General features: G+C 41.1%; 1 protein-coding gene across 1 annotated transcript; it reads right to left on the minus strand.

The window, feature by feature from the left end:
- Window positions 1–4: 4 nt before the first annotated feature.
- Window positions 5–27,890, minus strand: mpp1 (MAGUK p55 scaffold protein 1). Its single transcript, XM_083646986.1, has 12 exons — window positions 27,565–27,890; window positions 10,973–11,101; window positions 10,713–10,791; window positions 6,437–6,522; window positions 6,236–6,304; window positions 3,105–3,301; window positions 2,862–2,965; window positions 2,688–2,768; window positions 1,362–1,442; window positions 1,060–1,262; window positions 856–930; window positions 5–742 (listed from the first exon to the last, which is right to left on the minus strand). The coding sequence occupies exons 1-12, from the start codon at window positions 27,685–27,687 to the stop codon at window positions 566–568; spliced, it is 1,404 nt and encodes a 467-aa protein (XP_083503112.1). The 5' UTR covers window positions 27,688–27,890; the 3' UTR covers window positions 5–565.
- Between the last annotated feature and the right edge of the window lie 4 nt (window positions 27,891–27,894).

Here is a 27,894-nt window from a genome sequence, read left to right on the forward strand (position 1 = left end):
GGGGAATTTTAATTTTGTTTAAAAGTGCCTTTACAGTATCCCATGAGGTATAATGCAATTCCAATGAGTTGAGACAACTGAGGTTGTCGATGATTGACTGAAAAGTTTTGTGTAGTAGACATTACCATTCTCTGTATTTTCACATACCACCAACCAACACGTATAATCTCATCATTATAGAAAAGAAACAATGAATCCAGAGTCAAGGTTATACTAACATCATGAAATCCTGTCAGTTAAGAGTGGGGATTTCATTCACAGTTGTGGTCCTATTTTGCATTTGCTCACGTTCCAACAATCACAAAAAGGTGTGTGGCAGCCAAAGCTTCGCCCAGCCACTAAAAAGCACAAACGTCTCAACAACCAAGTCCAACATCTCCTGCTTCTCAACAATGACAAATAAACTATTGCTTCTTTATGCATTTGTGCAAAACATCTCAGTGACAATTACATGAACTGACAGTAAACCCATGGGACATCACCAACTCAGAGGTCTGGTGTAAGGAGTGATATTGCACTGCTTTTCATCAAACAATCAAGGTATTACGTCAGGGCCAGACAACTGTCAGTACACCCATGACACAGGCACCCACTGTGGGGTGGAGGTGGCGCGTTCGATGGCCTCTTCAACCCCTTTCACACTCTCATCAACGTCGTTGTTGACAAGAATCACGTCAAAGAAGTGTCTATATGTGCTGAGAATGGCATCGGACTCCTTCTGGATCATCTGCAGGGATTCCGTCTAAGAGACAAAGACAGAAAGGAATTAGTGGTTGTTTGGCTGATGGTTGTTTGGCTGTTTTGGAGATGAATGCTTACTGCTTAAGTATATTCAGAAAATGAAGGAATAAGCACCTGGGCAGCTGTGTTGGTGGGCGCGATGAACACCACGAGAGGTGCAAAATCAGCAGTTCTCAAGAGTTTCAAGGTCTGCATTAAAAAGTTAGAAGATGTGATCTTAGATTGGGGAAGCACACTAGATTGAAACAAATAGCTATGCAGACAGATCTAGGCTCAATCTGATGATCTATGGATGCAAAATAAATTGTGGATGCCAACCTGCGGTTCTATATCCAGCAAAGTGATTTTGCCTTGCTCATGGATCTCCTGGATGGTCTCAATTTTGGTGCCAAACATACTTCCCTGGAAGCTGCCATATTCCAGCAGCTCGTTCCCAGAGATGCACTTGGTCATGGCTTCGTTAGAGATGAAGTAGTACTCCTGTCCGTTCTCTTCATCCTTGCGCTGGGGCCTTGTGGTGTCTGCGTAGAGACAGAGGTATTTGTAGCTCAAGTCTGGACAATTCAGAAAATGTAGCTGCTTTCTCAATTATAATTAGTAAAGATGATTAATCTACTTACGTGGTGCAGGATAGGCAAATTTCTCAGGGTATTTGGTCAGCAATGCATTTTTGATATGGCTCCTTCCTACACCAGGGGCACCTAAGTGAGGCAAAATGTAAGAATAATACAATAAAGTATATTTTAATTAAATCTGTTCACATAGGGCTGGGGTCCCCAATTACTTTTCACCAAGGGCCACATTTTGCTGAGGGCGAGGGCTGGGGGTCGAATGGCGCAAAAAATGTGGGGCATTTGAAGCCAGATTTAGAGGAATAACTCATTTTAAATTAACAGTTGTGATGTCATTATTCGGTCTTAACCACCAATATTTGATCCTTTTCTCACTCACTCCTATGTCAACACCTGCTCTCCCTGCAGGGTTTGAAATTAACTTTTTTGACCACCTGCCAATATGACTGCTAGATTTGAAAGTTACCAGCCAATTAGAATTTCCTCTAGCAAAAATGTTTTTCTTGAAATAAACCAGAATATGAGTGGGTTAATTTCAGCATAAGTATCAGTAAGTGGCCCGGGATTCCAAAAGCCTGTGTTGAGGATCACACAAGAACAAAAATGCACTCTTGAAGCTAAATAAATCCAAAACAGAGTTAATTATTTATATTTTTACTTCAATGTAGAACAGTCGTTTATTACACATAAGATTACTTACTATTCCAGACTGAAATGTTATAACAGAAGTGGAGTATTGGCCAGAATGACATGAACATGTGGACACTTATTCAGTGTTGAACAGTAATTTCTTACATTACATTTAGGCTGATTTCGTCAAGTTGATTGAAAAGAAAATGTACTCTGCACCAGTGTTTGTTTAGAGGGGGAGGGGCTCATAGCCAGGTCAATACGGAGAGCAGCGCGTATCTTGCATGTTGCGTTCAGGTGCACTGTAATTGTATTTATCTTTTGCAATTCCAGCACGGGGCTGCTATTTGGGGAACCCTGACAAAGGGGCTTAAAGTGTAAATCTGTGGTTGCAGTAAAGCACCGTCTGTTGAACCACTCTAGCTTTGCTTACATAGTGGTTCATTGTATTATAGACCTTTTTTCACTCTCATACTAATTCTCTGACCTTTTCATACAAAGACTGTCTGTTACAGCTACTGTAAACACAGGATGCACATGTATTTTGAGGCTGTAAAATAATGATGTTTATCTGTAAGGTTTTGGAACACTGGAGCAAAAATAAATTTTCTACCAAATAGTCAAAACCATCAAGAACATGTGTGGATATAAACAACTTTGGATGATCAAATAAACAACTGACTACACCTTTATGGAACTTGATCTGACTGATAAATAAGGGAACTAATAGGCTAGCATTCTTACCGATAAGCACAAGTGTTTTTCTGTTGAAGGCGGGGAGCCGGACAACCTCCTCATAGGAAATCACATCCAGCTGGTCGAAAACTGCCAAAGGGAGTTTGTTTTAGAGAAAACCCATATGAGAACAACACGGTTGAGAAAAATTCTAAGGAAACACAATTACAGTAATATACTCACTAGAGCTATGTTTGGCCAGGTACTTGTCTTTACACTTCTTCTTCTTGCCAAAGGGGCTGCAGGATTGAGGGCCCTCTTTGGCTTTGCTTTTGCTTGCCAATCTCCTGCAGGGTAAACAGGGGGTTCAGTTAAACGGGGGCCCGGTTCATCTAAAGTGACACTTAATATCATCTAAATCAGACACTGCTGACATTTCATGGTAAGTACAAGCTTTAGAAGAAACAGTATGGCGGAGCGGTATACCACTCTTGGAGCTCTGGGGATGGTATGAGACCAGCAAAGTCAGCAGCACAACTTTCCACTCTGCCTTGCCACCAGTTAGGATCCTGCTTGTTGATGATCTGGATGATGTCGCCGGTTTGAAACTTCATGCCAGCCTCTTTGCATGGGATGAGGTCATCCTTGGCGGGGTCATAGTCAAACTGGGCCCTCATGTACATCTGCAGGTGCACATGGCAGCCAAGAGTAGAGTCACATAAACTCCCATGTTAGGAACGAGCTAATACATGTATATGACAGCTTATTAACAGTTTATTACATCTGTAGTTTTTGTAGACAAAACAAATGACATAAATTACATACTCAAGGAAATAGCTGTCTTTTTTTTCTTTTCTTTTTTGGATCACGTTTTTTTTTTTCCGGATTTCCCCCCATTTTCTCCCCAATTGTACTTGGCCAATTCCCTGATAGGGGATCCCGATCGTTGCTCCACCCCCTCTGCCGATCTGGAGAGAGTTGTAGACTATCACATGCTTCCTCCGATACATGTGCTTCTTTTCACCTGACAGCAAGGAGTTTCACTGGCAGGACGTAGCGCATGGCAGGATCACGCCATTCCCTCTAATTCCCCTCCCCCCAGAGGAGGCACTAGTGTAGCGACCAAGACACATACACTTAATCCGGCTTCCCACCCGCAAACACGGCCAATTGTGCCTGTACGGACGCTCGACCAAGCCGGGGGGGGGGGGGGGGGGGGGGGGGGGTGGTGGTGTCGAACCTGCGACCCTCGTGGTGGTAGGCAGGGAATCTAATGCTGCACTACCCGGACGCCTTTTTTCTATAAATGTTAACTAGGGAAAATCCTTAAACAGAGTTGATGAGTTCCTTTTATGATCTTGGACAGCTCAATCAATATTGTGAACATGAACAACCTTCTCCCACAGCTAGATTCCAGAGAATGTAGCCTCTAATCTGCCAAGTCATCGATCCACTTCCTGGAGCTTCTGCAACTTGTGGACACATTGGGGACACACTGGAGTTTAATGTTTAAAATGTTCAACCCAAAGGAGGTTCATTTCTGTTCTGTAACAGAATGTAAAAGATCCAACATGTCCACAAAGTCGGTGTGTCTTATTACTCGTCAGTTCAGCAGCTCCAAGCAGTATTGTTTGTTGACATGGCAGGTCAGAATCTCAACAATTCCAGTGTCATATTTTGTGTGTGTGTGTGTGTGTGTGTGTGTGTGTGTGTGTGTGTGTGTGTGTGTGTGTGTGTGTGTGTGTGTGTGTGTGTGTGTGTGTGTGTGTGTGTGTGTGTGTGTGTGTGTGTGTGTGTGTGTGTGTGTGTGTGTGTGTCAAGAGATGACTAAATGACCTCTGTGTAAGAACTGGAGTCTCCCTGAACTGGGTAATACCTGACTCAGATACTGTAATAGTATCTGAGGATATTATAACTGACTGTCTAACCTCAGTAAGGGCTACTGCTATTGACACTCAACACCATCTAGCACCAGCTACGGCAGCTACTAGTACCCAAAGGTTCCTTCCTTCCTTGTGAGTTTACGACAAGAGAGACAACAACAACATTGGACTGGTTTAAAATGACAGGGAAAGCTTGCTTGCCTCCCTGCTGCAGATCACAAAGTTTCACACTCAATACTTAAGAATCATGCAGTTGATGAGGACATAGTCAGTTTTACAGTTAAAGCCAGATAACAAGTCCTTCCCGACCAGGCTCAATCTCTCTCTCTGCTATCCTAACACTTCTCCCCCTCATTGTCTGCACCATTGTATTCCAATTTTGGAAGCCATGGTAATGTCCATAGGCTGGTCGTAAGTGGTCTGCAGAGGGCAGGACTGCCAAGAGCCAAGGCTCTGGCCAAAGTCTGCTGCATTTCTGCAATAATTGGCAGTCGCCACATTTGGAGGAGGTGTTGTGTCCTTTATCCATAGATTCAGACTATATACATTTGTCGTTATGGGATTTCCCATTGCTTGTGCATCTATTATTGTTTATGTTCAGGGATTTTTTTGTCTAAATGTGAACACAAAAAAAAGGTATTAAAATGTGTGTGTGTGTGTGTGTGTGTGTGTGTGTGTGTTGTGTGTGTGTGTGTGTGTGTGTGTGTGTGTGTGTGTGTGTGTGTGTGATGTATTACATACCTTTGACTAAATTGTCTAAGATCAGAGGAATAACATGTAAATTCTTCTCTGGGTAGTTGGTTAGTGAATAATTCATGAGTATTTGTGGTTTCCCCAAATCACTCCAGTGGAATCAGTTCACCCAGAGGAGGGGTTTGGGTCGCCAAAAAGTATACTCTTTGAACATAATGAGATTAAAAGCTTTCTAACTACTTCCTAATGGACTATAAGCTTCAAATTAGGCCGCCATCACTGACCACACCAAAGACAGCAATTATTGCTTAACTGTATTATATATTATTGATCAATGGTATAAGGTCGTAAGATAAATCCATGTAGTCACTACTAGTCAGTCAACACATTCATTTAACTTAGATGTAATGCACTGTAAACAATAAAATGTCCCAATCAAATCTGAAACAACTTTTCAACTTTTATTTTGTCTAATCAATGGCAGTTATCAAGCCAGCAGCTGTTCATACGCCGCAGAAAACCATATGAATGGCTGCTGGAGAAAATAATATACTGTGGCCAGCAGATGGCAGAATGAAACACACTAGCAAAGTGTTTCAAGTCAAATTAGCAACGCTAGTGTGAGTGATGATCTTTAAATCGGACCGCTAGAGGAAACTGATTTGATAGTCACCTGCGTCTTTCATTGATTTATGGAAGATTCACCTGATAAACAGAGGTTTGCAGAAGGAAGTATTGGTAGAAAGAAGTGCCATTCAATTAAGGAACAGCAGATTACTTTGAAAATGTGTCACAGCAGCAGCCGGTCATACCATCAAACTCATATTTTAACAAAACATATTCCAATTAGAAGAGATTATTACAGTACGCCTGAATGGAAAGATCAAGTTCTTTGAACATTCATGCAAATGAACTTGAGTTTGGAAAGAACAAATAAAAGAAGAAAACAAGAATCAAAAAAATAAAATAACAGAATAATCAAATAGATTCAAACAGGCACCACAATGATGAGGAAGTGCATACTGTCGGTCATGTGTTTACCTCACATGCTAGGGAGCGACTCTGCAGGTTGGGAATGATCTTCATAGTAACTACTCCATTGGTTTCTTTCTGTATGTAAAGATGACAATCATTTTACACATACTTATCTAAATATGTTCAATGATTTCATTAAAAAAATGTTTTGTTGACCACAACACCTTTTTTTTTAAGGAAAAGTCTAGATGTTGGGTACTAACTTACCAGGATCTTTTGTAGCTGGTCAACAGATTGGTTGGCCACACTTTTCCCATTGATTTCAGCTATTTCATCCCCTTCATGTAAGGACCCTGGAGAGAAGCAGAAACCAGAAGACATCTAGTAACATCAAACAGGGCCTTGTGTGTATATTGATTCTACACTGACTGGGTTTTTTAAGGCTTTTTTTAAGGAGTTAAAGGGGGAAAAGAAACGGAAGAGAGATCAAATGGGAAAATAAGGGCATACAAGACAACAACAACATATTAAAGGAGACATTATGATGGAAATAGAATCATTAACAATGATGATGAGCACCAAGCAGCAGCAAGGATGGTGATACCCTGCAGTGATTCCCAACCAGGGGTATGTGTACCCCTAGGAGTACTTATGTGTACCCCTAGGAGTACTTCAGCAGCTTGCAGGGGAGGGGGTACGTGGAAAGATTTGGGATTACAATTTATTTCCAAAATGATTTTTTTTTATATATAGATTGTTTTCACAGAATTGTGTTGCTAGGGAACAGTTAGCAACTGCTTTAGGGCCTAGGTTAGCCCCAAGTTCCCCAACTCAATTCTGTCCCTTCCCTTAATAACAATGGTGACAGTGCTGCTCCTCAGCAACCTGCTGAACCTGCTCAATATAAGACTGCTGCTACTGGGTGAACCTGCTGTAGCTGCTCAATAGAAGACTGATGTTACCTGCTGAACCTGCTGTAGCTGCTCAATAGAAACTGCTGCTACTGGGTGAACCTGCTGTAGCTGCTCAATAGAAGACTGATGTTACCTGCTGAACCTGCTGTAGCTGCTCAATAGAAGACTGCTGCTACTGGGTGAACCTGCTGTAGCTGCTCAATAGAAGACTGCTGTTACCTGCTGAACCTGCTGTAGCTGCTCAATAGAAACTGCTGCTACTGGGTGAACCTGCTGAACCTGCTCAATAGAAGACTGATGTTACCTGCTGAACCTGCTGTAGCTGCTCAATAGAAGACTGCTGCTACTGGGTGAACCTGCTGTAGCTGCTCAATAGAAGACTGCTGCCACTGGGTGAACCTGCTGAACCTGCTCAATAGAAGACTGATGTTACCTGCTGAACCTGCTGTAGCTGCTCAATAGAAGACTGCTGCTACTGGGTGAACCTGCTGTAGCTGCTCAATAGAAGACTGCTGCTACTGGGTGAACCTGCTGAACCTGCTCAATAGAAGACTGATGTTACCTGCTGAACCTGCTGTAGCTGCTCAATAGAAGACTGCTGCCACTGGGTGAACCTGCTGTAGCTGCTCAATAGAAGACTGCTGCCACTGGGTGAACCTGCTGTAGCTGCTCAATAGAAGACTGCTGCTACTGGGTGAACCTGCTGTAGCTGCTCAATAGAAGACTGCTGCTACTGGGTGAACCTGCTGAACCTGCTCAATAGAAGACTGATGTTACCTGCTGAACCTGCTGTAGCTGCTCAATAGAAGACTGCTGCCACTGGGTGAACCTGCTGTAGCTGCTCAATAGAAGACTGATGTTACCTGCTGAACCTGCTCAATAGAAGACTGATGTTACCTGCTGAACCTGCTCAATAGAAAACTGCTGCTACTGGGTGAACCTGCTGTAGCTGCTCAATAGAAAACTGCTGCTACTGGGTGAACCTGCTGTAGCTGCTCAATAGAAAACTGCTGCTACTGGGTGAACCTGCTGTAGCTGCTCAATAGAAGACTGCTGCTACTGGGTGAACCTGCTGTAGCTGCTCAATAGAAGACTGCTGCTACTGGGTGAACCTGCTGTAGCTGCTCAATAGAAGACTGATGTTACCTGCTGAACCTGCTCAATAGAAGACTGATGTTACCTGCTGAACCTGCTGTAGCTGCTCAATAGAAGACTGCTGCTACTGGGTGAACCTGCTGAACCTGCTCAATAGAAGACTGATGTTACCTGCTGAACCTGCTGTAGCTGCTCAATGGAAGACTGATGTTACCTGCTGAACCTGCTCAATAGAAGACTGATGTTACCTGCTGAACCTGCTGTAGCTGCTCAATAGAAGACTGCTGCTACTGGGTGAACCTGCTGAACCTGCTCAATAGAAGACTGATGTTACCTGCTGAACCTGCTGTAGCTGCTCAATAGAAGACTGATGTTACCTGCTGAACCTGCTGTAGCTGCTCAATAGAAGACTGCTGCCACTGGGTGAACCTGCTGAACCTGCTCAATAGAAGACTGATGTTACCTGCTGAACCTGCTGTAGCTGCTCAATAGAAGACTGCTGCCACTGGGTGAACCTGCTGTAGCTGTTCAATAGAAGACTGCTGCCACTGGGTGAACCTGCTGTAGCTGCTCAATAGAAGACTGATGTTACCTGCTGAACCTGCTGTAGCTGCTCAATAGAAGACTGCTGCCACTGGGGGAACCTGCTGTAGCTGCTCAATAGAAGACTGCTGCCACTGGGGGAACCTGCTGTAGCTGCTCAATAGAAGACTGCTGCCACTGGGGGAACCTGCTGTAGCTGCTCAATAGAAGACTGCTGCTACTGGGTGAACCTGCTGTAGCTGCTCAATAGAAGACTGCTGCTACTGGGTGAACCTGCTGTAGCTGCTCAATAGAAGAGTGATGCTACCTGCTGAACCTGCTGTAGCTGCTCAATAGAAGACTGCTGCTACTGGGTGAAAGTGTTTGCATATAAAACACACTATCTCTCGGGCTTAGTCTCCAAGTCTCTCTCTGACCTTAGTTAGTTGCCAATGTTTAACTAACTTTGCCCATTGCTGCTAAACTGGCTGGTAGCCTCTGATAAGTAATGTGGCTGTTGATTGCATTACATTCTATTCTATTGTATTCTATGCATTCTGCTGAAGTTCTTATGCCACAGTCATTTCGGAACCCATCATCTATCAGTCTGATGATGATTAGACTCTGGGGGCGACAGCCAATATTTCGGGATCTCTGGCGTTGCCAGCGGACATCCGGGCCAAGACTTCCTCTTCCGTGCGCCGGTCATTGTTTACGGTCGGATTAACAACTTGAGACGCAAGAATGGAGTTGGAGTTGAGAGATGACATATCATATGCATAATCTGTTTATAGAGATTAGCCGAAATGTCGTCTGGACCTAAAACCAAAAATGGTGAGTAAAAAGTATCGATGTTTGTGTATTCTCGTGTCTCAAGTTGCTAATCTGACTTGTAAAAAAAAAAGACCAGCGTAAGTCTTGGCACGGATGTCCACTGGCTACACCGGAAACCCCAAAATAGTGACTGATCAGTGACTGATCAGATTGATCTCACAGTGACTGATCTGATTGATCTCAAAGTGACTGATCTGATTGATCTCACAGTGACTGATCAGATTGATCTCACAGTGACTGATCTGATTGATCTCACAGTGACTGATCAGATTGATCTCACAGTGACTGATCTGATTGATCTCACAGATACTGATCTGATTGATCTCACAGTGACTGATCAGATTGATCTCACAGTGACTGATCTGATTGATCCCAAAGTGACTGATGAGGTTGAGCTTAATGGCGGCTACAGACTACAAGATCCTCGTCAGTCTCTGTTTCTTTCACACTATACAACTGTCTGTCTTGTAATCAGGAGTCTTTGAGCCATTTTGGATTTCACACTATATGACTGAGCTGCGACAGTGGATCACACATTACAAGATATGTCACGAGGAGAATCCCAGACCAGTGTGCAAACGCAGTCTCGCTTTATTCTTTCTAAACACACATGCTCGCACATCGATGGGTCATTCTCCAAAATTGGTTCAATGTCAGATTTATTAAGTTATTAAGTTTACGGCTATCTCAAATATTTTTTCGGGTTTTTAATAGATAATAGTGATTTTAGTAAACATATACAATTTGCATAGCTACTTAAATGCTTTTTAAATTTGTTTTTTGGTTGTGGGACAGCAGTTTGTACCAATCCCGGAGAATGACCTCCTCAGTCAGACCATGTCTGCCTACGCTCTTCTCTCCCGACACGACCATAGATATCCGTCGGACCTCTGTGACTCATTGGTGGGTGCTCGGGGGAGCTCCCCGCTCGCGTCTGTGGACAGTTCACACTTAACAAGCGGGTGCCGATTTGCGAGCCGACGTGATTTGCCTCTGATCAGCGGGGGTTTGTCGCCGAGCTCCAAAAACAGCTCGCTGAGGGCTCGGAGCACCTAGTGTGAACTTAGCATAAGGGCCACATGGCTGCTGCTGAACACACTTGCTGTAGCTGGGATGGAACCAATGACCTTTTGGTTACAGGATGGCAATCAAGACGCTTTTGTGCTCAGATTCCTTACCTTGTCTGTGGATCATGCCCCCATGCAATATTCTGGCCACAGTGCACCTTTGCTTGTCGTTGAGTTTCAGAGTCACCCCCTATAGACATGGACCACAGTCATTAAGGAGGAAATTGGTAACACAAATTTGCACAGTATTGACAATATTAAAACTGTGTGTGTGTGTGTGTGTGTGTGTGTGTGTGTGTGTGTGTGTGTGTGTGTGTGTGTGTGTGTGTGTGTGTGTGTGTGTGTGTGCGCGCGTGCGTGGGTTGACATACCATTGGCTCGGAGGGATTTTTTTCAAACTCTACTTCTCTCATCTTGGTCAACTCTGCGCCGTTCATGTGGCCCGTACTCCCATTGGTGTACACGTCAGCTCCCTTATTCTCATAGGTTTGCATCACCACCTGTTTAAAAAAAATTAAATATATTATGATATACTGTTTTGTTTCCCACAAAACAAACCAGTTTTGCTAAAAGAGGAACAAAAGAAAACATGAACAAACTTTAAACTGTTCTTATATCTGCAAATAATTGTAAACTAGAATGACCGCACCGCGGATATATGCCTCCGCCAACAAGTGAGCAGTTGACATCCATGTCTATCCAGACATTGACGTTCGAACCAAATGTGAAGAAAATCCGTCAAGGCGTTACTGAAATATTGCGAGCTTGAAAATGGCGTTCATGAGGTCAGTGACGTTGACCCTCTGACCACCAAAATGTAATCAGTTCATCCTTGAGTTCAAGTGGACGTTTGAGCCAAATTCGAAGAAATTTGACGTTCCTGAGATATCGCATTAACAAGCATTTTGTTCGTGAGGTCACAGTGACCTTGAACTGTGACCTTTTACGAGCAAAATCTAATCAGTTCATCCTTGAGTCCAAGTGGATGTTTAGTCAAATTTTATGAAATTCTGTCAAGGCGTTCCTGAGATATCGCGTTAACGAGCATCAAACGAGCGGTCGTGAGGTCACAGTGACCTTGACCTTTGATCACCAAAATCTAATCAGTTAATTCTTGAGTCCAAGCCAACGTTTGAGCCAAATTGGAAGAAATTACGTCAAGGTGTTCCTGAGGTATCGCATTAACAAGCTTGGAAATGGCGTTTGTGAGGTCACAGTGACCTTGAACTTTGACCTTTGACCACCAAAATCTAATCAGTTCATCCTCGAGTCCAAGTTGACGTTTGAGGCAAATTTGATGAAATTCCATCATCGCATTCCTCAGATATCGTGTTAACGAACATCGGACGGACGGATGTACAGTACGTCCGTACAGACAGACGGACAACCCGCAACCATAATGCCTCCGGCCTAGAGATGTAACGGTATGAAAATTTCACATCACGATTAGCGTGACCAAAATTATCACGGTTATCAATATTATCACGGTTTGTTAAAATTTGCTGAAATTTTCAAAAAGTACTAATACACTCAGAAATAATTTCATTTCAATTTCAAGTTTTATATTGAAAACTCAGACCCAAAAAGGATTTATACACTCACTGAAATCATTTCTCCAAGGCTGCGTGTTTGCATTTGGGAATTGGGAGACGGTTGCCAACTTTGGTTGATGATGGACGGTATTTACCATGTTTTTCAAAGCACTGTAATCATGGTAACACGGTAATCACGGTTTTAATGATAATGAAAATTTTAAACGGTATGTTATCGCAAGGAATTTTATCACGGTTATCGTTACATCCCTACTCCGGCCTGGCAGGGGCATAAAACAAAAAAACAAAACAAAATACACTGTTTCACTTAATTAGTCAGATAATGCAGACAGATTAGATTATTAACTGCAGCAAAAGCTTTTTGCTAATGTGTGCCAACAGCTATGTTTCATTTGCAGTTTCAACATATGCTCAAGGTTGAAAATTAACCCGGTGTTATAACACCTCATTAACCATGTCCAGTGATCTGCTCCACCTGGTTCATGTGGTCATGGATACCACCACTCGCATTGGGGGATCACATTCAAAGAATAGCATTGATGTAAGGAAACAAATTCTTCTCAGCAAATATTGTATATTATCGCCTCATGTCAATGATCTTCTACAGTACAATCTAGAAACCCAAGAACCAACACATGTAATCAGGAGACATTTTCATATATATATATATATATATTATTATTATTAATATGATCGATAATCGATAATTGATCGTTAATTTTCCCCGATTTTCGATTATGGAAATTTTTCAAAATGAATATCCCTAGATTAAATACACTTTTTTCCCCATACCTATTGTGAATTTTAGGAATCACTGGGAAGATACAAATGTTCAAAAAAAGAAAAGGACAGCACTCCAAGTTTAAAGGTTTTATTGCCACACAATGGACGTTTCAGGCAGCAGCCCTTCTTCAGCTGTAATGGCAATTACATGAATTGCCATTACAGCTGAAGAAGGGCTGCTGCCTGAAACGTCCATTGTGTGGCAATAAAACCTTTAAACTTGGAGTGCTGTCCTTTTCTTTTTTTTTAATTAGACTTGTTTTAGGGATCCAGCACCCAGTTTACATAACCGGCTATAAGTAAGGAGTTGAGCGCGTTATTTCTGATATTTTTTTAAGATACAAATGTTGCAATATTCGCTGAAGTGATTGGGGCAAGAGAGTCAAACAATAGCAATATATAAAGTATCTGTCCAACTTGTCAGATCACCAGCAAACAACCTCACAGCACAAGACCAGTCTGGCAAGCTGCCCAGAATTGGCTAAAGATAGCACAATGCTAACAACTTTTGTTAGCATTAGGTCTATTAGGTCTAAATTAGGTCTAAACTGGGATCACTAACCTCTCACATGTGGAACAATAAATGCACAACATCAAAACGTATAAAATAATAAAAGCTCACTGCTGACATCACAGACATGATTATCTGCGTCAGCACAATCCTTGATCATGAGTCATGAGTCATGACTATACAATATCAGCACAAAATATGATGTTTTCCAGCATCAGCACTACAATAAACCAATAGAAAATGATAAATCATCATCGTTCTCCTCCTCTCATGTAGTTTCACTTGTTAAACTGCAAGCAGAAATGTATTTATTTTATGTGATTCTTTATGGAAATATTAGCAAATCTTTGGGATTGTCATTTTTTGCGGCAAGATAACAGTCTTGCACCATAGTGTGGCACGATAGCCACGATACATGCACTTCTAACTCCCTGACAAAGTCATTTTCCCTAGTAACCTATTTGGAAAAACAGTGTGCTTAGTTAGTCATCATTTGGTAAATTAATTATTGGCAATAATTGTGGTGGAGAGTAGACTCATTTAGACCACTTAAGAGGGGAGGGTTTACTGATATATAATTAATATATATATATATACATATACATACATACATACATACACACACACACACACACACACACACACACCGTATATATACAGTGTATATATATATATATATATATATATATATATATATATATATATATATATATATATATATATATCTGTGTATTATGTCTGTATTGTGTTGTAAATACATTTGTATATATGGCTTTACTCATGTGTTTTTATATTTGATTATGTTTCTTTTTGGGTATGTCTTTTGGGGTGTATTTTAATGTAAAAGCCGCCTGTGGACAGGCGTTGAAAATTTGCGTTCCGCTATAAACACTGGTTGTTGTGCAAACATGTATGTTACATCTCCAATGATCTGTGATGTCCATATGAAATAAACTTAACCTTAACTTAACCTTGTGTGTGTGTGTGTGTGTGTGTGTGTGTGTGTGTGTGTGTGTGTCGTGTGTGTGTGTGTGTGTGTGTGTGTGTGTGTGTGTGTGTGTGTGTGTGTGTGTGTGTGTGTGTGCGTGCGCGCGTGCGTGCGTGTGTGTGTTGGTGGGTGTGAGTCAAGAGATGACTAAATGAAGGAGTCATGGAAGTCAACAAGTTGTTTTGCTGTGCAACATGATATGGTTATTTACTAGCCACGAGCTGCTAGATGAAATAGACTGGGTCATATCTCGAGTCAGGACTGTACCAAGCGAGACTGTTTGGACGGGGTCCCTGCTGAACAGATGACATTACATCCTGTGGGTCATACTCTTGCTGCAGAGAAAATCACAGCACTTCTATCTTAACACATTCACTGCCAGACGTTTTTTTTTTACTGTAGTTAGCTTCTGCCAGAGGGTTTTTTTGAGGATTCTGGCTCATCTTTCAAGACCCGAGGATTCTTTTCTGCTAAGATTTTGTGAACACACAATATCTCAAAAGAACTAATAGAATGTGTGCTTTCTCTGTCTAAAAGAGTTAGTTTGTAGAGTTAGTAGTTATGTAAGCATTAGCAGTTGAATACAGCATGGTTTCAGCGTCAGAAAAATTATTCAGAGATAAACGGCTTTTTGTGAAATTCGATAGAACAGTCACTTTAACCATTCATTTTTGGCATCAGTAAGAGTCAGACATCTAAACAATAGTTTTGAACAGTAATTTCCTCCATAACAGCAGGAAACCCCCCTCTGCTTCCAACTCCTCCCTCCGTGTGTGTTCTCCTCCTGCCTCCCTGGCTCTCCAGCGGGCGTGTCACAACGAAGTTGCTGCTGCCTGGCTGCTGCCTGTTTGAGCGGCCGCTGTTTGAGGAAGTCTGGGTGGACTCGCTCGTTTCGTGGAGTTTTGGTTGAGAGCTTTGATGCGATTCTGGTCATATTTATGCTGCGTGTTTCAAAGTGTGCATCCAATCTATTCTTGGAACCCCCCACCGTTGCCACCGCTGTGCATCAGCGCGAAAGTGAAAGCGTTTTCGCCATCAATTTTACAGTATGAGAACGGCTTCGTCGCGCTTTTCCCTCCAGTTTTGGGTCGCCTCTTTCTACTGTGGAGAGACATGTCGACACTCAGTGGGTCGGTAAAATAGATTATACACATTCAATACCTCCAATTCTGGTGTAGGAGACGTAAAAGGGTTAGATCAACGTCCCACCGTCAAAAAAAAAAATCGATTCTGAGAACGTGTTAACACGTCCTTGGCAGTCAACAGCTGGATTCTGAAAACGTGTTAACACGTCCTTGGCAGTGAACGTGTTAACACACCACAAACTGAGCTCCATCTCCTTTGAAATTCAGAGTTTGTACTAGGGCTGTCAAAGAATATTCTATATTCGAATATAAAAATTAAAATAACAATCGAATATCTATATATATAAAATTGAGTATGTGGACTTTGTTTGTTTCAAGTTCTGTGTTCGGCTACAGCTATGTCGTTTTACATGCGATCGGGCTGAAAACATTCAGGGTGTGACGGAGCGGATTTTTAAATTAAGCCTAATTAGCTAATGATGTGATATCATCAGTGATGATGTCAAAAGTGATGTCATAAGGGCGTGTGCGCGCGCGCGCACACACACACACACACACACACACACACACACACACACACACACACACACCCACACACACACACACAAGGAGGCATTGTGACAAGACTGATCAGTGAAGTCATAGGAGGGCACACACACACACACACTGATGATGTCATCAGTGATATCATGGGGCACACACACACACACAAGGAGGTATTGTGACATCACTGATGCAATAACATTTAGTGAGCAACACACACACACCCGCGTGCATTTAACCAGGTAAAAAACCTGGCCAAGAGGGCAACATAAAAACATACATCGCTTGCCTGGTTATAAAAACATTACAAAAGTGTAGGCTACTACACTATTAGTTATTATGTTTATGTTGAAATAATATGTTTATGTTGAAATCATATTTTTTTTTATGTTCAAATAAATATACCAAGTAGTTATGTAAGCTCTCTGGTTGTATTGGTTTGCCTTGCCACGCTTTTATTTTTTTGTATTACAATATATTCGAACTAATATGTTTTGTTTAGAGGGAATATTCCAATATGATTTTGGGCCAATTCTGACAGCCCAAGTTTGTACATGCTGTACCTATGGTCTAATCAAAGTCTGTGAACATGAAAACCTCTCTCCCAAACCACAGAGCAAAGACTCAAACTTTGTTTTCATTCATCTGAAGTTGCTCCAAAGACACATGAATGGAAGACAGATTTTCTAGACTTGCATCATTTTTGCGTTTTCATGACCGAATTAACTTAGTGGTGAAGCAAATAAAAAAATAAAAATAAAAAAATCTTAAATGATGGATGTTCCCCTGTAAGCATTATAAAGCTGATTCATTCAGCATACAGAGAGTGAACCAGTTACAGAGTGAACCAGTGGGTTGTGAAAAGTGGAGTCACGCTGCCCTCTCCTCAGCAAAGTGCTGACCCTCAGGACTGAAGAGGAAGTCACATGGTTAAAGGAAACTGACTAAGGTTAAGTCTGAATGTCAATTAGTATCACTGGGATAATGAATATCTGTTGGAGCACAAAAACAGCTGAGGCCAGCTGAAGATGTAATGTTGGCATATTTCAAACATGTAATAAATAGACTATGCCTGCGTAGATCTGCAGAAATGACAAAGCACTTGGTTCTGTGTTGTTGTACGCTTTAACAAAGTAATTAAATGAAAGCAACAACAGTAACATTTGCAGAGCAAGTGTACTTCCATTAAATACTTGTACACTTGCATGATGGCCTACAAAAGACCACACACAACACTGTATACTGGCTCCAAAGGCCCATGCACAACACTGTATACTGGCTCCAAAAGACCAAGCACAACACTGTATACTGGCTCCAAAAGACCACACACAACACTGTATACTAGCTCCAAAAGACCACACACAAATACTAGCTCCAAAAGACCACGCACAACACTGTATACTAGCTTCACATCTTTACAGCACAACACTGTATACTAGCTTCACATCTTTACAGCACAACACTGTATACTAGCTTCACATCTTTACAGCACAACACTGTATACTAGCTTCACATCTTTACAGCACAACACTGTATACTAGCTTCACATCTTTACAGTACAACAGTGTATACTAGCTTCACATCTTTACAGCACAACACTGTATACTAGCTTCACATCTTTACAGCACAACACTGTATACTAGCTTCACATCTTTACAGCACAACATTGTATACTAGCTTCACATCTTTACAGCACAACACTGTATACTAGCTTCACATCTTTACAGCACAACACTGTATACTAGCTTCACATCTTTACAGCACAACATTGTATACTAGCTTCACATCTTTACAGCACAACATTGTATACTAGCTTCACATCTTTACAGTACAACAGTGTATACTAGCTTCACATCTTTACAGCACAACATTGTATACTAGCTTCACATCTTTACAGCACAACACTGTATACTAGCTTCACATCTTTACAGCACAACACTGTATACTAGCTTCACATCTTTACAGCACAACACTGTATACTAGCTTCACATCTTTACAGTACAACAGTGTATACTAGCTTCACATCTTTACAGCACAACACTGTATACTAGTAGCTCAACATCTTTACAGCACAACACTGTATACTAGTAGCTCAACATCTTTACAGCACAACACTGTATACTTGCTCAACATCTTTACAGCACAACACTGTATACTAGTAGCTCAACATCTTTACAGCACAACACTGTATACTTGCTCAACATCTTTACAGCACAACACTGTATACTAGTAGCTCAACATCTTTACAGCACAAGGGCCTGTGTCCACCTAGCGTCTTTTCCTCAGGTCCAGCGTCTTTTTTCAGTTGTTTCCAATGGGGGGAGAGCGTATGCAAGCGCACACGGACGTCTATAGAAAGTGCGCTGCACCCAGCGTCTATTTTCAGAGCGATCCGGCGTTTTTGTGCGCTGGCTCCCAGCGCTCCCAGCTGAGAATAATTTAACTTTTCAGAAAGACGCTGGTGTCGGGTGCTCCTTTTCTGGCAACTAATCATATGGAGAAACTATTGCAACAGAGACAGAAAGGCTCAATTGTGGGAGCAGATTGGCTAGACACTTAATATTTCTGGTGAGTGTTGTGCTTACTGCTTTTAATAGCGTAGCCTACCTGTGTTGTTACATTTGTTAGCCATCAGCTATCAAGCTACTACCGCACTGAACTAACGTTATTTTCAGACTGCTTCCTTGTATATTGTGCGCTGGGATCAGCGTTCCCAAGCGCACTCCCAGCGTTTAACGTCGGAAAAAGACACTAGGTGGACACAAGCCCCAACACTGTATACTAGTAGCTCAACATCTTTACAGCACAACAGACAACACTGTATACTAGTAGCTCAACATCTTTACAGCACAACACTGTATACTAGCTCCACATCTTTACAGTCAACAAGCCGCAGCCCACTCAGTCTAACAGAGAGATTACATCAACCCCACCCAAGGCAAAATCCCCTGTCTTGTTTGGATTAGCGCTAAAAGGTATTTTGGTTATACTAACTGATCTCATTATTCTGACGACAGCCTTTGTCCGTTTGAGAAGTTGGGAGAGAGTGCTGTGTAGTTTAGGTGCTATCTGGGACAAACAGCCTCATAGCAACAAGCTGCTGAATAGAGGAAGACCCTGGCCGGCCTTCCCTTTGTGTCCCAACAGAAAAGCCTGTTCCTCTGTGGCTTCCCGGTTCCTCTCCACTCACTTTAACAGTGTGTGAAGGGAGAAACACGTGATTAAGGCAGACAAACACATGATTCCCTGATGTTAAATGCTGACCAATGAAAGCAGTCAAACTCTGCTAACGTGTGAATGAAGCCCTTTCAGGAGATCTGTTAAAGGGATAGTTGGGTTTGTTTGAAGTGGGGTCCTATCAGCTAGTTGCATACACTAACTGACACTAACTGAAATAGGACGCTGGACGCTGAGCGCACCGTTTATCGAGACCCAGCACTCTGAAGCAGCAGCCTCCAGACCTCTGTCTCTCTAGTACAGTGGTTCCCAACCATTTTTGTGTTATGTACCCCTTGAGCTGTTTTACCATGCCGATAGTACCCCCTCACTCATGTGTGTCCATAATTCTCCTAAAGTTGTTATATTAAACTTATATTAAACTTTTAGTAGGCCTCTCTAACACATCTCATTAAATGAAAATAATTTGAATGACTCCTCTTTAACACAATTTTGACAGTTTTCAATTGGGAAAAAGTCGCTAGTTTTTATCATTTTGGAAATACATTCTAATCCCAATCTTTCCAAGTACCCCTAGGGGTACACGTACCCCTGGTTGGGAATCACTGCTCTAGTACATACACGGGGCCAAGAACTAAAACGTAATTTAGCCACCTAAAACAACGCCCACCTAAACAAATCGATATTTGTGTACATGTACGCTCTATTTTGACCATTTTCAGCGCTTTATTTTTCCGCCAAACAGCCCTCTCATTCGGCACTGCTTTTTCTCCCAACCGTACAACTGCCGTATTCCTCCGCTAAACACCTGCACAGAGCACAGAGCCGCGGTTTACAAAACAGGAAGGCTTAGAAGAGAGACAAAACACTGACTTACTTTAGAGACAACAAGTCACCTGGCCTCTCTGGTCTGGGACGTTTTCCCCAATTTATCCTGGGAATGGTGAAAAAGGTCTGCAGGGCACCCCGGCATTTAGGCAGCATATTATGGCAGTTCCTCGTATCTCTCTTTCTGCCTGGTCACTCTCTGCAAAAGTTCCTCTTCTGTATATTACTCTCTCTGGTTCATAATTGTATCCTCTTGTCACCAAGGTGAATGGCATATCGTCCTCGCTATCAAAATCACTCATATTTTCGTTCGTGTATTCTATTTGTTGTCTTCACTAACAAGCCGGGAGAAATAACCCAAAATAACAGCTGATCTGCGGAGTAATCCAGCGCCGCGGCTCTGTGCAGGCGTTTAGCGGAGGAATACGGCAGTTGTACGGTTGGGAGAAAAAGTAGTGCAGAATGAGAGGGCTGTTTGGCGGAAAAGTAAAGCGCTGAAAATTGTCAAAATAGAGCGTACATGTACACAGATATCGATTTGTTTAGGTGGGCGTTGTTTTAGGTGGCTAAATTACGTTTTAGTTCTTGGCCCCGTGTACTAGAGAGACAGAGGTCTGGAGGCTGCTGCTTCAGATGGCCGGGTCTCAATAAACGGTGCACTCAGTGTCCAGAACACTGTACCTATTTCAGTTAGTGTATGCAACTAGCTGATAGGACCCACTTCAAACAAACTGAACTATCCCTTTAAAGGTTTTAGGTGTGGGGGGAAACAGGATAAAGATCTGTTAAAGGTTTTAGGTGTGGGGGAAAACAGGATAAAGATCTGTTAAAGGTTTTAGGTGTGGGGGAAACAGGATAAAGATCTGTTAAAGGTTTTAGGTTTGGGGGGAAACAGGATAAAGATATGTTAAAGGTTTTAGGCTTGGGGGGAAACAGGATAAAGATATGTTAAAGGTTTTAGGTTTGGGGGAAAACAGGATAAAGATCTGTTAAAGGTTTTAGGTTTGGGGGGAAACAGGATAAAGATCTGTTAAAGGTTTTAGGTTTGGGGGGAAACAGGATAAAGATATGTTAAAGGTTTTAGGTTTGGGGGGAAACAGGATAAAGATATGTTAAAGGTTTTAGGTTTGGGGGGAAACAGGATAAAGATCTGTTAAAGGTTTTAGGTGTGGGGGAAAACAGGATAAAGATCTGTTAAAGGTTTTAGGTGTGGGGGAAAACAGGATAAAGATCTGTTAAAGGTTTTAGGTTTGGGGGAAAACAGGATAAAGATATGTTAAAGGTTTTAGGTGTGGGGGAAAACAGGATAAAGATCTGTTAAAGGTTTTAGGTTTGGGGGAAAACAGGATAAAGATCTGTTAAAGGTTTTAGGTGTGGGGGAAAACAGGATAAAGATATGTTAAAGGTTTTAGGTGTGGGGGAAAACAGGATAAAGATCTGTTAAAGGTTTTAGGTTTGGGGGAAAACAGGATAAAGATATGTTAAAGGTTTTAGGTGTGGGGGAAAACAGGATAAAGATCGGTTAAAGGTTTTAGGTTTGGGGGAACACAGGATAAAGATATGTTAAAGGTTTTAGGTTTGGGGGAAACAGGATAAAGATCTGTTAAAGGTTTTAGGTTTGGGGGAAAACAAGATAAAGATCTGTTAAAGGTTTTAGGTTTGGGGGAAAACAGGATAAAGATCTGTTAAAGGTTTTAGGTTTGGGGGAAAACAGGATAAAGATCTGTTAAAGGTTTTAGGTGTGGGGGAAAACAGGATAAAGATCTGTTAAAGGTTTTAGGTTTGGGGAAAACAGGATAAAGATCTGTTAAAGGTTTTAGGTGTGGGGGAAACAGGATAAAGATATGTTAAAGGTTTTAGGTTTGGGGGAAAACAGGATAAAGACATGTTAAAGGTTTTAGGTGTGGGGGAAACAGGATAAAGATATGTTAAAGGTTTTAGGTTTGGGGGAAAACAGGATAAAGATCTGTTAAAGGTTTTAGGTTTGGGGGAACACAGGATAAAGATCTGTTAAAGGTTTTAGGTGTGGGGGAAAACAGGATAAAGATCGGTTAAAGGTTTTAGGTTTGGGGGAAACAGGATAAAGATCTGTTAAAGGTTTTAGGTTTGGGGGAAAACAGGATAAAGATCTGTTAAAGGTTTTAGGTTTGGGGGAAAACAGGATAAAGATATGTTAAAGGTTTTAGGTTTGGGGGAACACAGGATAAAGATCTGTTAAAGGTTTTAGGTTTGAGGGGAAACAGGATAAAGATATGTTAAAGGTTTTAGGTTTGGGGGAAAACAGGATAAAGATCTGTTAAAGGTTTTAGGTGTGGGGGAAAACAGGATAAAGATCTGTTAAAGGTTTTAGGTGTGGGGGGAAACAGGATAAAGATCTGTTAAAGGTTTTAGGTTTGGGGGGAAACAGGATAAAGATCTGTTAAAGGTTTTAGGTTTGGGGGAAAACAGGATAAAGATCTGTTAAAGGTTTTAGGTTTGGGGGGAAACAGGATAAAGATCTGTTAAAGGTTTTAGGTGTGGGGGAAAACAGGATAAAGATCTGTTAAAGGTTTTAGGTTTGGGGGGAAACAGGATAAAGATCTGTTAAAGGTTTTAGGTTTGGGGGAAAACAGGATAAAGATCTGTTAAAGGTTTTAGGTTTGGGGGAAAACAGGATAAAGATCTGTTAAAGGTTTTAGGTGTGGGGGGAAACAGGATAAAGATCTGTTAAAGGTTTTAGGTTTGGGGGGAAACAGGATAAAGATCTGTTAAAGGTTTTAGGTGTGGGGGAAAACAGGATAAAGATCTGTTAAAGGTTTTAGGTGTGGGGGAAAACAGGATAAAGATCTGTTAAAGGTTTTAGGTTTGGGGGGAAACAGGATAAAGATCTGTTAAAGGTTTTAGGTGTGGGGGAAAACAGGATAAAGATATGTTAGAGGTTTTAGGTGTGGGGGAACACAGGATAAAGATCTGTTAAAGGTTTTAGGTTTGGGGGAACACAGGATAAAGATCTGTTAAAGGTTTTAGGTTTGGGGGAAAACAGGATAAAGATCTGTTAAAGGTTTTAGGTTTGGGGGAACACAGGATAAAGATCTGTTAAAGGTTTTAGGTTTGGGGGGAAACAGGATAAAGATCTGTTAAAGGTTTTAGGTGTGGGGGAAAACAGGATAAAGATCTGTTAAAGGTTTTAGGTTTGGGGGGAAACAGGATAAAGATCTGTTAAAGGTTTTAGGTTTGGGGGAAAACAGGATAAAGATCTGTTAAAGGTTTTAGGTTTGGGGGAAAACAGGATAAAGATCTGTTAAAGGTTTTAGGTGTGGGGGGAAACAGGATAAAGATCTGTTAAAGGTTTTAGGTTTGGGGGAAACAGGATAAAGATATGTTAAAGGTTTTATGTGTGGGGGAAAACAGGATAAAGATCTGTTAAAGGTTTTAGGTTTGGGGGAACACAGGATAAAGATCTGTTAAAGGTTTTAGGTGTGGGGGAAAACAGGATAAAGATCTGTTAAAGGTTTTAGGTGTGGGGGAAAACAGGATAAACACCAACTCAAATTTAGGATTTGATCAAGCAGCATGTGGCCATACATTTCAGAATGCCAAGTAGTACCTCTGGATAAAAAATAAAGATGCTGTAAAAGAAATCTATATATGTCTATATTTAGCTGTAGTGTAACCTATCACATTGTATTTTTATTGATTAGATTATATTGCTGTGCCTTTCTTATCCTCTAGATTGATCGGTATCTGCAGCCTAGAAATGTTAATTATTAATCCATTTCCCCCCTGAGGATTAGGGTCGATCTCCTGCCAACAGACAAATAATTATTGATTAGAACCTTGGAGGGAAACAAATGGAGACCCTCCCTTCATCAAATTACCTTGTGGTTAATGTAAAGACAGAGGGATTTTATTTTAGGCCTTATCAGACGAACTGTTAAACAACTACAATGCTTTTTGCAAATGCATCTCACAATTTTGGGTAAGTATAAAAAAAATACCATCTTTAACATCTTCCCATAAGTGGGAAGGTGTTAAGAGAGATGAGGAGCTTTGACGGCAAGATAAGACAGCTGAGCGAACCCTCAATCCCATGCCAGGTCTCATCTGCCAGCAGCCTGATATATATATATATATATATATATATATATATATATATATATATATATATATATATATATATATATATATATATATATATAAAGATATATATATATAAAGATATATATATATAAAGATATGATGACCATATATCACAGAACATAGCCTGAAGTGATCTATTGCTTTTATAAAACGCTACCAACAAGTATGGCAATATGAAAGGAAGAAACAACTCCAATTTAAATGGCTGTTATTCATAAGTCATACTCTTGGCTCCCTGCACAGAGCTGACGCAGTTGCTGAACAACGTCAGATAGCAACACAGGCTTGGTGACAAACAAACAGCTAATGTTAGTTAGGGCTGTCAATCTCCCTCTATAATCAAATTCGAATTTCAGTGCTTTATACATTTTAATATTCGAATTATATTCGAATATTTTAATTAATTTTTAATTGAATAAAAAAAAAAAAAAAAAAAAAAAAAATGTTTTTTTGGATAAAATAATTGATAATAAAAAAAGACACAGCCTTTGTTTGAGCTCCTTATCAATAAACAAATAAGTAAACTTTGCCAAAACAACAATGAGCCATGAACAAAAAAAAATCAGTCACGTATTGCACTTAAGAGCTACATGTTTACATTCAGTATAGCAGCTTCAACAGTCAACTTCAGTTAACAATGAATGAACATACATTTTAAGAGCTACAGGTAGGTTTACATCAGTATAGCAGCTTCAACAGTCAACTTCAGTTAACACTCTTTTCTTCAAGTATGTTGTCAGAACTTGTCGCTGTTCTAGTGTTCTAAAAAAAAAATAAAAAAAAAAAAAAAAAAAAAAAAAAAAATTAAATATTCGTTTTTAAAAAATAATAATAATCGAATTTCGTTCATAATGATTAAATTCGAATAATATTCGAATATCAAAATTCGTTTCAACAGCCCTAATGTTAGTGTGGTGTGTTGTATGTTGTTTAATTCTATGTTGTGAGTAACAGGAAGCCTTGTGGAAGATAGCCTATAGGCTGCTGGGGGCAGGTTGTTATGGTTGGTTATTTCCTAGAGCTACAGAGTTGACACATGTTGCTATGCTAAATAAATAGATTTGATCAGAGTTCACAGTTTGTCTCACGTTGTTTCTTTTTGAATATACGACAGTTAGCTAGATAACTTTGGCTAATGCTTGTGCTAACATTTGTTAACGCTAATAATGTTTCCATTTCGGTAGGCAGCTAGCGGAAGTTGTTATCGCCGTTAGCTAGCTAGCGGCTACCTAGCTGTCGTATGATGACGTCAATAGCAGGAGAGTAGTAAACACTACCACAAGGCACTCTGGGTATTGTGGTGCGGAGCTCCTGTTTTCAAGGATAGCTGACATTTGCATACATACTGTATACATATATATATACATATATATATAGATAGAGAGAGAGAGCAGGAGAGAGAGAGAGATAGAGATTTATTGAAGCTTAATTGACGCTGAGGCCATGAGAAGGATGAGACACTGCTAAAAAAGAATGACATAGTCATCCTTTAGTTGAACTGCTATAGCGAGGGAAACACACAGCAGCCATGGCTGCCTATCTATTTACAGCAGTGTACAGTTCTTTAGCCTGAGTTATGTGGGGGTGTATTCTCCAGAGGAGCATAACTCAGTGTGAAGCTGTGCAACACTCTGCCTGCACACATGCACAGTCAGACTTACAGGGGAAACATCCATCAGAGGAATGGGCCTACTCGTTTGGTTTATCGTCAAGACCAAACTCAAGACGGAAAAACAGAACATATGTTACCCAAGACAGAATACACACTCCTACACCACAATCACACATGCACACATACAAAGTGAAATAACAGCATTCTCCACTCTCTCTTCCCTGTGAGGAAGTGGACCAGGCCACCTCACTTACCACACTGATTCCTCAGATCTGCATCGGATTGAGGAGGAACGGTTGGGCAAGGCTGTAGCTCAAGGTTACTGAACTGCACATTGCTGATGTCAGGAAAGGAGTTTCCTCACAAGGCCTCCCTTCTCCATTTTCCACAGTTGCGCAATGCTGACTTATCAGTTTCAGAGAAATAGTTTAGCACGTAAAATTGCTACATATTGGTGGCTTTCAAAGTGGGGCCTGGGGATCCTCAAGGAAGGTCCAGTTTAGCTTACCTAGCAAATTCAAAAGGGCTTATATGATGGAAGAATGGACTGAAAGAAAGGTTAGGTTTCACCATACCAATCAGTCTTGAACATTATTTGCAGAATCGGAGCCTACCTAGTAAATGAATAAGTAGCACTTTCTTTGAAGTCAATTCATTATTTTGTGGTCAGACATGTACAAGGCTTAATGTTTTATTTAAAACATAGCCTACCTTCTCATAGTCCATAATGAGCTCCTTACAAACTCACTAAACACTTGGAGTTAATTCCACAATATATTGATATGACCTTAAAGTGAAAATACATCATATTATAAAGTAACACCACAAATGTGATGTGGTAAACAATCTGCCCACACACTCTGCTGTTTCACTTGTCACACTAAACTTAAGCCTTCACCTTAGGCAGAACTAACACTGTGGTGAGTTGGATAAGTCTCATATCAGCATTTATTTCACAACAATCCATCATGGATTGTTTAGTCGAGTGAAATGTCCCAAAAAGTAGGCCTACTTGTTGCTTTAGAAAATGATTACTTTATCAGAATTGAGGCTAGCATTACACCTGTTGTCACTGATACTATATGAATTGTGCAAATATACTGTACTTTCCACTTCTATGTATGTATGTATGTATGTATGTATGTAGGCTATGTATGTATGCCATACATACATTATGTATGTATGGCATTTACTATTTATAGAAACAATATATTTTTATGATGAAAGCTGGGAACATGTCAGTCAACTGATGTCTGCATCTTTTTTTTGGGGGGGGGGGATGCAGAAGTGAATCTGCCAATGAATGACCTGTCTACTGGGACTGCTGACCAAGCAATACCGAGCAATGCAGTGGTGTGGTGATCTTAAAGGGCTTATTTGACATGATGACATGGCAGTAGACCTATGCGGTGCACAGTTCTTTGTTTGAGACGTGAACATATTAACTTGCTACATTGTGACACATTTTACCTGTAGAAATCGTGTCGCGCGAACAGAACAATAACAATCATGTGTCCTGTTTCCATCTAGAATCTTACCCTATGCTTCATCCCGGAAGCAAACACCAACACATTTCGGGCAGTGGTGTAGTGGTAAATACAGAGGTGGGTAAACTATCCAAGGTGAGTAGTTTACCCACCTTGTTTCCCCTCATTGACTAATACACTACAGTTGATCTGAAAATAGGTGAGTAAACTATCACCTTCCACTACGCCCCTGACTCCGAGGTAAAAAACAAACAAAACAATGTAAAAACGAACGTACCTTTTCAGACTTTGGTTTGTTTTGGAGAAGCTGCTCCAGGTACAGATCGGAGAGGGCTGTCCGGACGCTGCTGGTCGACTCCAGTGTGACAGTGGGTTCGTTTTTATTGGATTTTAACGTCATCTTTCCCTCTTGGCAACAAAAAAATAAAAAAGACGAGTGAACCCGATGTGCCCCTGCTCAAGGTCCGCCAGAGGCCGCACGGCCTGATACTGAAGGAAGGGACGATAAGAGCCCTGATGCTGTGATAAAGCACCGCAAGGGAGAAAAGTCCAAGGTTTTGCAGTTGCAGTCGGCAGGTGGGGTCCAGCCACTATCTACTGCGGGGAC

This window comes from Poromitra crassiceps (genome assembly GCF_964638095.1).
Source record: "Poromitra crassiceps genome assembly, chromosome: 1".
In the NCBI taxonomy this organism is placed as follows: domain Eukaryota; kingdom Metazoa; phylum Chordata; class Actinopteri; order Beryciformes; family Melamphaidae; genus Poromitra; species Poromitra crassiceps.